This window comes from Bos taurus, chromosome 2, assembly GCF_002263795.3.
Source record: "Bos taurus isolate L1 Dominette 01449 registration number 42190680 breed Hereford chromosome 2, ARS-UCD2.0, whole genome shotgun sequence".
Lineage (NCBI taxonomy): Eukaryota > Metazoa > Chordata > Mammalia > Artiodactyla > Bovidae > Bos > Bos taurus.
Genome location: NC_037329.1, coordinates 71,049,161 through 71,061,745, shown reverse-complemented (window position 1 = coordinate 71,061,745; position 12,585 = coordinate 71,049,161). Strand labels below are relative to the sequence as shown.

The following is a 12,585-nucleotide window of genomic DNA, read 5'->3' as shown; positions in this document are numbered from 1 at the left end:
GCACTTGGGAGCTTATTAAAAGATGCACAGTCCTCATTCCTGACCCATGGATCCAAATCGAGGTGTGGACGAGATCCTGATGCAACTCCTGTGCACATTATAGTTTGAGGAGCACTGCTGCTCTAATCAGACCACAGCACAGACACTCCTCCCTCCAGGAAGTCTTCCTGGTACTCCTTTCAATACCCCAGCACTCTGTCACCTGGATCTCCTCTGTGTCCTCATTGGCCTTGTTGCTGCAGGTCTGCATGTCCCTTCCTCAGAGGTGAGTGCTAACCCAGATCATTCTGTGCTCACCTTGCACACAACCTGATTCAGAGCATATTCTAATCAGAAGGCCCACTGGGCCAGTGAACCAGTGAATGGGCAGGTGATCAATGAGACAGACATAACAGCCTGAAATTCATGGAAGGCTAGGTGTTTATTTTTGCTGCTTCTCAGACAAGCTCCTCAAGGTAAAAACAAAACATACAGTTTCAATAGCATAGATTTTAAACGTTCAACCTCATACCATGGCATTTCAGGTTTCCAGAGCACTTTGGTTCAGGCACTTTTGTACCTAGAGGCACAGAGAATTTCCCAGGCTGGAAGGGAGTGACTTATCCTCATGGGGGTGCTGTTGTCAGCTGCCTGGTGAGGTACGGAAGAGCAGCAGATGACACCAGGTCAAGGCCAAACACACAGCCCACCCTGCCCTTCATGAGCAGGTTGTCCAGTTGGGGTGTGGTCAGGTCCTCTGCTGCACCTGCCCCCCTGAGGAGCACCTGCAGCAAAAGGTGGGCAGGGAAGGGGAGGGAGCATATTAGACTTGGCTCTGTGTCAGCATCTTTGGTGTAAGGAAACATCCCAGGCCCAGGGAGGGCCAGAGAAAAAGGGCAGCTAATACTGAGTTGGGCTGACAATCCTTGGTGAGTCCCAGCTGCCCATGTTCTCCCTGCTTCCTATCAGCAGGAAATTGACGGGCATTTTTGTCAAGCAAATGCTGAAATCTCTGCTTCGCCCACCACCTTTCCAGTGAGCTTCTCTGAGGCCAAGGCTGCCGCTCCATCAGGGCCCATCTGGGAGGTAAGCTCATGCCGCTCGGCTCTTGAGCAGCAGACAGAAACATCCGCAGGAAGCAGGCAGTTTTGTCTGCACTGCTTTCCCTCCATCAGTCACTGGCCTAATGAGATATGCTTGCACTTGGCTCCTTTTTTTTTTTTCCCTTTTTACTCAAGGACCCTAATGCGCTCCACAGACATGAGCTCATGCAGTCTCCATGGGGAGGCAGGAGCATTCGTTCTGTGGCACTCCTGGGTCAGCTTTTGCCAGCTGACTCTCTTTATTTCATGAGATGGTTAGATAATATCACCAACTCAATGGATGTGAATCTGAACAAACTCTGGGAGATAGTGAAGGACAGGGGAGCCTGGCGAGCTGCAGTCCACAGGGTCGCAAAGAGTTGGACACGACTTTGTGATAGAACAACAAGATGCCCCCTGGCCTGGGAGACCTAAGAATATAAGCATGACCAATGTCCCCTTTCAGGGTACATCTCACTGATGTCTTCCATCAGGACCGTACCCCATTGTGTTCAGAGATGACACATCATTCCGATGCTGCCAGGGGTTGGGAGCTTAGCCGAGAACAGCTGTTTCTCTCTACAGGGGAAATAAAAAGTTTCAGTATGAATCAGTGGGGGACAGCATACAATCCAAGGACACATGTTCTGTGGCCTCTCTTGTGCTTTGGGGCAGCAGTGTTTCCAGTTTGTAGCTTTGGTGGAAAAGACCTGCCACCTTACCCCCCACAGCTATTTTGAAACATAACCCTGCATTAGGAAGAACCTGGAGCCAGTGTAGCTTTGGGGTGTTCAGAAGGCAGGTTCTCTGCCTGGCGGCAGCAGGAAATTTAAAAAATCCCCAGTGTCCTTCCACAGGACAATTCAGTGAGGACTATCCATCCTTCAGCCCTCTGGCTGGGGCCCCAAGAAAAGCAGGCCTTGTTTTCCCCTCCCCCTTGAACCAACTTTTAGAGGGTCTGCTCTTGGGGAGACGTTCAGACTAATGATTTACAAGGTGAGAAGGCACAGTGGTTTAAAGAACAGTCATCACCAACTTAAAGAAAGAAAAAAAAGTACACTTGTTCTCAAGACAGGGTTAATTAGTGGCTCCGGTAAGGAGGTGATTTCACACTCCCACAGGAGGATCAATTTGCAGCTGGTGGGGTGATTTCTGACTTTTAGGAAAAAAAATCTCCCCAGCTCAGGGAGGATTAGGGGTAGCAGCCTCAGCCCCAGTTGTTCCCCCTTCCCACCTCCTAACCTGGCAAAGGATGAACCTTCAGATGGCTCCCTGGGCACAGATCTGGGCTCACCCCCAGTGCCCTCAACCCCACCTGGCCTCCTGCTGCAGCCAAAGGAAGGGCGGCACCCTGCTCCCCGGTGACTGGTCAGCTCTGTGCACCTGGATTGGGCTCCAGGCAGAGCTCCTGTCTGCCCTGCTACCCGAGAGCCTCAGCTCTGCAAACGCCTAGGGAAAGTAGCAAAATGGGCAGGGAGCAGGGAGGCGCACACATGGATGCAATCATCAAAGTACAAGCCTCTCATTGCCTTTTCTGTGCCACATCTGCTCAGCTCTGCAGATGTTACAAGTGTCAGCTGCCCTTCTCCTAACATCTGGCACTGGCTTTGAAATCTACAGGTTGAAATCTCAGGGACTCAACTTTTAAGCTAAGTAAGTGTAATTGTAAATCCTGTTATCTATATGAAATACATGTGGACATATATATATCACACACAGGCGTGTCATTCTGAATATTACTGCACACATCCCAGGAATCCAGACCTCAGCCCACCAACTTGTGTGTAATTCTGCTGTCCTGCATGATCGAGAAGTCCTGGCAAACTCCGGGCACTGTCCTGCCTGCGTCTGGTTCCCCGGAGCTGGGTGCAGGCCCATCACACGTGGCTTGTCTTCTGGGCCAGGGCGTGGTCCACTGGCAGTGTGAACCTGACGGAGCCATCTTTCTCCCAGCCCCTCCGGATCTTGGTGAGTCTGCGGCTGATGCACGGCAGGAGAAACAGGCCTTTGGCCAGGATGATAACACAGGGCACCAGCAGGGTGAGGGTGAAGGTGGGGGGCAGGAAGAACTTGTAGCGGCTCTCTTCAAAGGCGCGGGTCCAGCCGTAGGTGAGCGTGTGCAGGGTGCTCAGTACCAGAGCCACAAAGCCCAGAGTGGACTGCAGGGGAAAAGAAGGCTGCAGTAAGGGTGAGGATGGACATAGCGATCCCACCAATGACAGAGGGGAAGGAAGCAGGGTGGCTTTAGTGGGGCTCTGGGTTCAAATCCCAGCACCGTCACTCACTCTCTGCATGATCTTATTACTACCCAAACTCTCTGAACCTCAGTTTTCCCAACAGAAAAACGGGAACAATGCTCATATGCCAATGTGTGTAAGAATTGATTGATTCAGAAGGATTCAATAAAACAACAATGCTTTTCCCCAAACTGTATTATTCATACCTCTAGTGGCTGCCAAAGGACTTAAGATGGAATTAAATTCAAAGAAGTTTAAAAACACATTAGTAGTTTTGTGTATATATTCATGCATATAGAGTAATAAGTGTCTGCTAGCATATCAAAATCATAATTTCACAGATAATATTTGGCATAAGATAAGGCCAGGAGAAAGACAAGTGGATTTTAAGTTGATTTAAAGATAAACACAGGGACTTCCCTGGTGGTCCAGTGGTTAAGAATCTGCCTTGCAATGCAGGGGACGCTGGCTCCATCCCTGGTTGGGGAGCTGAGATCTCACATGCCATTGGGTGCTGCTGCTGCTAAGTCACTTCAGTCGTGTCTGACTCTGTGTGACCCCATAGACAGCAGGCAGCCCACCAGGCTCCCCCGTCCCTGGGATTCTCCAGGAAAGAACACTGGAGTGGCTTGCCATTTCCTTCTCCAATGCATGAAAGTGAAAAGTGAAAGTGAAGTCGCTCAGTCGTGTCCGACTCTTAGTGACCCCATGGACTGTAGCCTACCAGGCTCCTCCATCCATGGGATTTTCCAGGCAAGAGTACTGGAGTGGGGTGCCATTGCCTTCTCCAGCTGTTGGGTGGGGTATGGCCAAAAAGAAGAAAAGATAAAACACAACGCAAAAAGTTCCCTTGACACCAACAGTGAAGACGGCTCTCAGGGGCCTCTAGGCTAGGTGTCTTCATGCTGTATACAAAGCCCATAGCACCACAGAGATGCTGCCCATGGGTACTGGTCCCTTACTTCCTGCCCGTGCTCTGAGCTACAAACACCCCAGGTACAAACCCTACCAGGATTACTCTCCTGCCTGGAAGGAGATTAGTGATGCTAAGGAGATCAAGACCATCACAAATCCGAATGGACATGGTCCAGGCCATCTTACAGCAGAGCGTCCCACCCTTGAGCCAGGTGTGGGCTTTTGTGGATGACTTCCAGCCACGAGCAGCTCATCACCCCAAGTGCTATATAAATACGACTTTCTATGGGGACTACAATGTGAAAATAGCCAAGAAGTGCTGATCTGTAACTCTAGCCTCTGGGAATCTTTTTGCAGGCAGGGTTTCTTGCAAACTACAAATGACGCCTTCCAGATTTACTGTTGGTGCTATCCTCAACTGACACTGTGACCCTCAGCAAGTCACTTCATTAGCCTCAGAGAAAAGGAAGTGATTAAAAAAGCTGAAGTCAGAATTGTGGGGAAAGCGCTGTATCGATGCAGCATTCTGTAGCCCCCAGACCTGGCAGGCAACAGTGCGGAGCAGAGCGCACCTAGGGTTAGGGCTTTGTAGAGGTTGGGGAGGGGGTACAGGGCACTGAGAGAGTCCTGGTGGGAGAGACCTGTGTTCACTGCATAAGGAATATGCAATGACCCATCAAGCAATGAACACACGTGCATTTTCTCCAAGGAGACACTGCAAGGGTCTAATTGAAATGTGGCAGCTTGATGGTACCTGAGGGTGCTTTTTACAGGTTGGTTTTGAGCTTTCCATGGAGAAGCTGTAATTGGCCTCTTGGATTTCCTTCAGGCCCAGCTTGTCAGCATCAATCCAGGGGCTTGGCTGAGAGATGCTGTCTTGTTTTCACTCTCCTCAGACACGGCTCTAAGTGGGTCTGATTTTACTACCGTACCTCATGCTTACTCCTCACTAGCATGGGCAGCGCTTTGCTTATACCCACTCCAGTGTAAACCCAAGATGGTGAACCTAAGTAACTGGTTCAGAAGAATTGCTTGTAATGCTTCTACTAAAAATAGTAATAATAAATAATTTCTAATGGCTATACATACAAGTTCATAAATAGGTTCACAAGTATAACGTTTTAACCCTAAGTAAAATACTAGCTGGGGTCCCCTTGTGGCTCAGTGGTAAAGAACCCACTTGCCAAAGCAGGAGACGTGGGTTCGATCCTGATTGGGGAAGATCCCACAAGCCTCAGAGCAACTATGCTCATGCATGACAATTACTGAGCCTGTGTTCTAGAGCCCAGGAGCCGCAACTACTGACCTCGATCCCTGGGTTAGGAAGATCCCCTGGAGAAGGAAATGGCAACCCACTCCAGTATTCTTGCCTGGGAAAATCCCATGGACAGAGGAGCCTGGCGGACTGTAGTCCATGAGGTTGCAAAGAGTTGGATATGACTTAGTGACTGAACAAGAAAAAAAATACTAGCTGCCAAAAGATCCCATCTCTATCCTTCCTTAGCCATCTCTGGTTCTTCTTGGCTTTGTGACCACTTCAAGGATCTTTTTATCACATCCTTAACAACTTCTTGGCTCAGTACAGCCTGTTGGGAAAGGCCATGGTTGGCTCTGTGCTACCCACAGGTACTTCAGTTATCAGATGAAAATGGTTGGCCCCCAAATGGGAGGCTTCTTGACTGTGAGTCACATGTAACCAGAGTCACTTCCAGACCTGTCCAGAATTCCAAATCTCCTAGCAACTTCTGAACCACACTAACTTTTTCTAAGTTCTGATCTATTGACAATGAAGACTCGGGTTAAAGAAGTTCCCAGCATTGAGAAAATATTTGGGATTAATATACAGAATATATAGAGAACACTTTAAACTCAACAACAACAAAAACAAACAACCTAACTCAAAAATAGGTAAAGGACTTGAACAGAAATTTCTCCAAAGAAGATATATAAATGGTCAGTAAACACATGAAAAGATGCCCAACATGAGGAAAATGTAAATCAAAACCACTCCACATCCATTAGGAGGGCTACTATTAAAAACAAAACGAAACAAGAAAAGTGTTGGTGAGGGTGTGGAGAAATTGGAACACTTGCTGCTAGTGGGAGTGGAAAGAATGCGGCTACAACAGAAGATGGTGTGGTGATTCCTCAGTGAATTAAAGAACACTCACCATGTGCTTTGGCAATTCCACTTCTGGTATATAGCCCAAGTAACTGAAAGTAGGCTCCTGAAGAGTGCTAACTATAAGCCCAGAGTCCTCATCTGACCACAGAGTAATTCTCCATCAGGAATAAATCTTCAACTAGCCTTCCAACCACCCCAATATTTCCCAAACAATTTTCAAGTCCCAAACTACTGCTCTCCTTACTCAGATGAATTCACTGGGTTTTACTGAGATGGCTGGGATGTGCCTTTTCATAGCCAGAGACTATGTTTCTGAATATGGCTGCATAGTAACATCACTTGGGGAGCTTGGGAAACATCTTAATGCCCAAGTGCCAGTCCTGGGAATTCAGATTAAATTGGCTTGGGATGGGGCTCAGACATTGGTAGTTTTTACAAGTTCCGCAATGATGCTGTTTGCAGACAGGACTGCTGCTGCTGCTGCTGCTGCTGCTAAGTCGCTTCAGCCGTGTCCAACTCTGAGCAACCCCATAGATGGCAGCCCACCAGGCTCTGCCATCCCTGGGATTCTCCAGGCAAGAATACTGGAGTGGGTTGCCATTTCCTTCTCCAATGCATGAAAGTGAAAAGTGAAAGTGAAGTCGCTCAGTTGTGTCTGACCCTTAGCGACCCCATGGACTGCAGCCTACCAGGCTCCTCTGTCCATGGGATTTTCCAGGCAAGAGTACTGGAGTGGGTTGCCATTGCCTTCTCCGGCAGACAGGACTAAGAATCACCAATTTGGGAGATTCTCCTCACCTGAGACTTTCTAGCTTGAGGCTGAGATGTCTTCGTGGCCCCTCTACTCAGGCTGTTTGATGGGGGTGGACCCAGTCCTTTCTGTTGCTTTGACAAAGACCCACCCAGTGTGAATGGGCTCACACTCTGCACTGTGATACCTTCCCAGATGCTGCAGCAGTGAGAACTCACCCTGGCCCAGGAACAAGTCCTGGTGGCCCCAGTGAGGCCTAAGCACCTCCCTTGGTGACATGTCCTGGGGCTCCAGTGTTTTGCCCATGCTCTCCACTGTCCCTGGCCCTGATTTGGAGAGTGATGGACTGTGCTGGGCAAACAAGACATGCCCTGGGAGACAATAAAGACCTGCTCCCATTCAGACATCCTTTTCCCTTCACTATCCAGAATCCCACGGTGACAGATGGCAGGAGGCCCCAGCCTCGGGCTGATGGCTCACAGAGAGGGCTGACAGCCAAAGAACGGCCAATGACAAAGGGCCTTTTGACTTTCCAATCCCAATGAGAAGCTTGGATGACTCCAGCAAGTTTGTTTCCCTAAAACTCACTCTCCTTGGGAACAATTTAAAAATCCCAGAACAGCCAAAGGGAGGCATGGTCTTGGGGCAATTAATGACCCCCACAACAAGCTAAGGCCATTTCTATTATATGTAAGCTTGTTAGTGAGAAAGAAACCACCAGTTGTTGCTGGCTCCTGCCAGTGCTTAGTTACTGTGGTGGGAAGGGGCTTTGGACCATTGCTCACAAGGCTGGGATCAAAGCAGACCTCTGCTATCATTTCAGGCAAGTGGCTAGAGCAGGCAAGGCCATAGGAAGCTCCTCTAACTATGGGGCAGAACTGAGGTGCTAAGAGGTGAACCCTAATTTCTCTTCCAGTTGAGTTGCACTGACCTGGGTATTCTGCAATCTGACAATGTTTAACTGGCTTAAGTAGGAGCAGTTGGCACAGCCCCAAATAATAGCAACAAAAACACCCAGACAAACAAAACCCCAAATTAAAAACTTATTGAAAACAGACTCAGGAACGTAAGCACAGGTCAACTTGTTGAATCAACACACTGTTTTGATGGCTTGTAGCTCAGTAAATCATTAGAGACCCAGGGGTCAGGCCAGGCCCACTGGGAACCACGTTGTCTCCACAGTCAGTTTCCAGGCCCTGGTGACCTGCTGCGGTCATTCTCGGCTGGGGAGGAAATGTGATCAGGGTACTCCTTGTTACAGAGCAGCACTTACCTTACGGAGAAGCTCACCTCAGAGAGTATACAACCACCATTTGGGTGTGTGTGTCATGCACTACACATGTCCTCAACAGAGATTCTCCCAGTGACTACAGGAGGTGGACACAGACAAGTCAGGCCACAGTCAGGATGCTCGGAGAGGCTAAGAAACTGTCTAGTGGTGCAGGGCTGGTCAGTAGTGGTCTTGGAACTGAAACCCAGGTCTGCTGGCTCCACCATCTCAGAGACTGTCACACACCACATGGCATGCACTTAAGTCACTCAAAGAGCTTTTAAGACAGATTCTAGAGCCAACCCATAGATCGGGGTAGTCCTGGGTATCTGCATTTCTCCAAGAGCTCTGTGACTTCTGACTTTTTGATGTCAGCTCACCATAAGAATCGCATTTTCATTACCACCCAGGACACAATGACGTCTATCCACATATGTATCTATAACTACTGAGCTGATACAACTGAAAAAGAGATGTCTGTGCTTAGAACATGTAAAGTGCCCTGAAATTTTGGGAGACATTCTACTCTATTTAAAAAGCTTGTTGTAGCCCCAAAATTGATTTCATGACCCATCAATGAGTGCCCACTGCAGTTTGCAAACCCTGCCTTGGACCGTTCTAAGGCCCTCAGGGGAGTCTCTTGGCCTCCCCTGAGTGCTGAGTGACTCAACTGTTCAGTCTCTTGTTGCTTTCTACTGGGCTCAGAAATGGGCAATTGGTAGCTTAGTGATCATGGAAATGTGGCCACATGCCCTGAGAATAATGGCAAATCACTTTGTATTTGTGTTTTACACATAATCTTGCACAGTGAGTCGCAGCACCTCTGGAGGGAATTCACTCCACTTCACAAGAGTGTAAGTAAGGTAAGGCTTAGAGAGTGCATGATCTGCCTGCCTATGGTTCCAGAGCTGGAACAAATCTGTTCCTCCTCCATGTCAGCACTCTTGAGAGATAAAGCATTTGAGGACAGAATGTAGGCACTGGATTTCCACAAGTAAAACCCTGCCTTTCCACCCCTCCCTTGGCCTTCCACCCCCCTCTTCCTGCAGCATCAGCAGGACTTTCCTATTTGTATTTCAACTCTTCAGTATGTAAAGCAGAGCGGCTGCTGAGGTCCCTGTCAGCTTTTGCTAACAAAACCAAATCCCCCGGCTTTCTCTGGCAGCAGGAGCCGGGGCTTGTAATCTATGGCTGCTTAAGGAAGCAACTTTCTGGTGAGGGGAGCAAACTGCAGCCTGTTTTAATTGTGGATAAACCATGCACCCTTGCAGACTCCAGGCAGGAACTGGAAAATCCCAGATTTTTGTGTTTGACACATGAGGATTAGTGGCAGATAAATAAAATTCTTTCTTCCCCTCTTTTGCCAGCATGTAGTCAGGCCTAAGCATTCCTCCAGAGACCTTCCAAGATGAGCAGAGCCAGTGAGAGTCAGAAACTGATATAAAACACCACGACTCTGTTTCGTTCTAGGGTGTGCATGTGTCCCCAGTTAGGAACAATAAATTGGGATTATATAAGAGTACCACACCATTGGTGTCCCTGTTGGAATCTCATGCTGTGTCCTTGCTGCACAGAGAAGATATGCAACAGATGTTTGTTGGCAGTGGGGGCGGAAGTGATAGCTGTTCCCTGCCCTGATACCACGTCGATGGTAGAACCCAGTATTAGTCAGCACTCATCACTGGAGTGGGTGAGTTAGTGTGTCAGTACCGGGGGTTGACCACGTGCTCTGTATAGAGAACAGTAGGCGTTGCCAGAGGAATGCAAATGTCCCTTCCCAGTTGTCCTTAAAATTAAAACATGGCTATGCCTGGCTTTAGAGGACAAAACAGCAACCCACCCCAGCATTCTTGCCTGGGAAATCCCACGGACACAGGAGCCTGGGAGGGCTACAGTCCATGGGGTTACAAAGAGTCAGACATGACTGAGCAACTGGGCATGCACACGTGCACGCCTGGCTTGTTCACAGGCTAGCACAATGCTGGGTGCAGAGTATGTGTTCAGTAAACACTGAGTGAATAAATGCATGAAGAACCTTTGCCACTAGTAGCAGCTTCCCAAGTGTGTTCTGTAGAGTGTAGATAGCTGTTATGTGGGTGGCGGTGGTGGGGGAATGGGGTAGGGAGGGTGCTACGACTCAAATAAGTTGGCTGAACAAGGTTTGCCTGTGGTAGACATTAATTTGATGTGCCAAAGTGCATTGTGACTAATTCAGGGGGCAGCGGATCTTTTCCCAAATGTATTTGACCCCACATGTCCTTTTTCATAGGAGCAGTGTCCTTTGGGAAATGCTGTGGTTTATTTCCTATAAATTGGAGACCCTCATGCTCACCTCCCATCCACTCTGCATGAATCAAGAGGTCAAAGGGAATAACAGGGCCCGGTTGAGCTGAGGGTGCTGGGTGGGCCGCTAGATTCACTCAAGGGCTCACTGACTCCCTAGCCAGATCAGTGACACATCCAGTGACTCCATGTTATAGGATTTTGTTTCAGAAGCCCAAGAATTGCAGAAACTGAGAACGTGTAGTCCAGGGTTCAGCATTCTGCCATCTGATTTTTTCACGTGCCTAAGTCTGGCTTCCCCAGATGTTGTGAGGATGAGCTGGTCCCAGGCAGCCCCTTTCTCAGGAGACCTGGGTGAGCCTGCCAGGCTCCCAGGACACCGGAAAGAGTGGTTCTGTTGCACAGATTATGAAAGCCCAGGCAGCATGTGGATAGGAAGGCGCCTGCAGGGCCCAGGCTACCTTACCTGGACAAAGCTGAACTCCCTCCAGTTGAGTGAGTTCGCGATGGATGGCAGTGAGGTGACAGCCAGCAGGGACAGCATGCCAAGGGCCAGCACTCCCAGGGACAGGTAGATCTCCATCCGCCACACTTCCTCCTCATTCCAGAGGTGACTCTTATTGGTCAAGACCTGGTATAGAAGGAAGGAAAACCATGAACACTGGCCAAGGTCGATGCCCTGGGATTTGGGCCAGTGAGGAATTTCGGATGGGAGAAACACAGATACAACCAACATTTCTACTTTCCACCTCATGTAATGTGTGTCTAGCTCTGTTTGAAGCGCTTTTCAAGTATCAGCTCACCTGATCCTTAGAACGACCCTGTGAGGGAGAGTTCATTACTGTCCCCGTTTTTCAGATGAGGGAAACGAGGCACAGAGATCAAGTTACCTTGCCGTGGTCACACACACCTCAGGAGATGGCAGAGCTGAGATTAGGAACCAGGCAGCAGGCTCCGAAGACAAGGCTCCCTCCCCACGGCTTTCACAAATTTGCCTGGGGCCAGTCAACCAGAGCAGCCACATGAGCCAAGAGTAAGGAGCCAGAGAATTTGATAAGACACAAAGAACCTCCAAACATGACCATCTCTCAAGGTTTTCGGGTGCCCAAGTCCCCCAGAGGAGGGAGGAGCTCTTCAGCTCAGAATCCCATCAGCTAGGTGGGCTGCTGCCCTTGCTGCCCACCTCCCATCCCAGCCTGTCTCACCCGGGACCCTTGGTCCCCCAAGCTGCCCCCATCACTGGTTCATACTCCAGACACACACAGACATCAAACCCCTCAACATTTCCTTACTAGCCCCAGCTCTCATCTTCCCACCCAGCTCCTTATTTCTGTTTGAGAAATACAGCTTTGACTCAACTGTGGAGTCCCATACTGAGGTCACAGGTGTGAGGCCTTTGATGCAGAGCCCAGATCCAAGGTCACCTCTGGAACTGACTGAGCCTCATTGTAACCATTGCCAAAAACCCGCCCTGATCCTTACGGGCCAGATTCCTGACTCCAAATTAGGCAAAAATGCCCCTCCTCCCAAACCCTCCACCCTGGTACTCACCCTATTGCACTCAAACCAATCACCTAATGCCACCCTTCAAGCAGGAATTTTCTTTGTCTTGAGGCCATAAAAATTGGCTACCAACCCATGTAAAGCATCAGCTGTCCCTTGAGCCGACCAGCTGTTCTAACAGCATCCCGTTGGCTCTCCCTGGTCTGTCAGGAGATTGGCCCATGGTGCTCACAGCCCCCACATTACCTCAACTCTTTGTTCTTAATAAACTCACTCCCATCTGAAATGCTCTGTGTCTGGAAGTTCTTTTCCAACCTGCGCTTGGAATGCCATGACATCAACCACTGCTACACAGCAGGGGCCAAGATCCACTCACCAAGCAGACCCATGAGCACTTAAGAAGCACCTACTGTGCCAACATCTGTTGGATCATCAAAAAA

General features: G+C 49.2%; 1 protein-coding gene across 3 annotated transcripts in view; it reads right to left on the bottom strand.

Annotated features, from left to right (window-relative positions):
- Window positions 1–402: 402 nt before the first annotated feature.
- STEAP3 (STEAP3 metalloreductase) overlaps window positions 403–12,585 on the bottom strand; it is a 51,716-nt gene continuing 39,533 nt past the window's right edge. For all 3 annotated transcript variants that reach the window (XM_002685438.6, NM_001304338.1, XM_010802148.4), the window contains exons 4-5: window positions 11,109–11,273; window positions 403–3,220 (exon numbers count right to left, since the gene is read on the bottom strand). In XM_002685438.6, coding sequence (XP_002685484.2) covers window positions 2,939–3,220; window positions 11,109–11,273 — 447 coding nt within the window. In that variant the 3' untranslated portion in view covers window positions 403–2,938. The remainder of the gene's footprint in view (window positions 3,221–11,108; window positions 11,274–12,585) is intronic.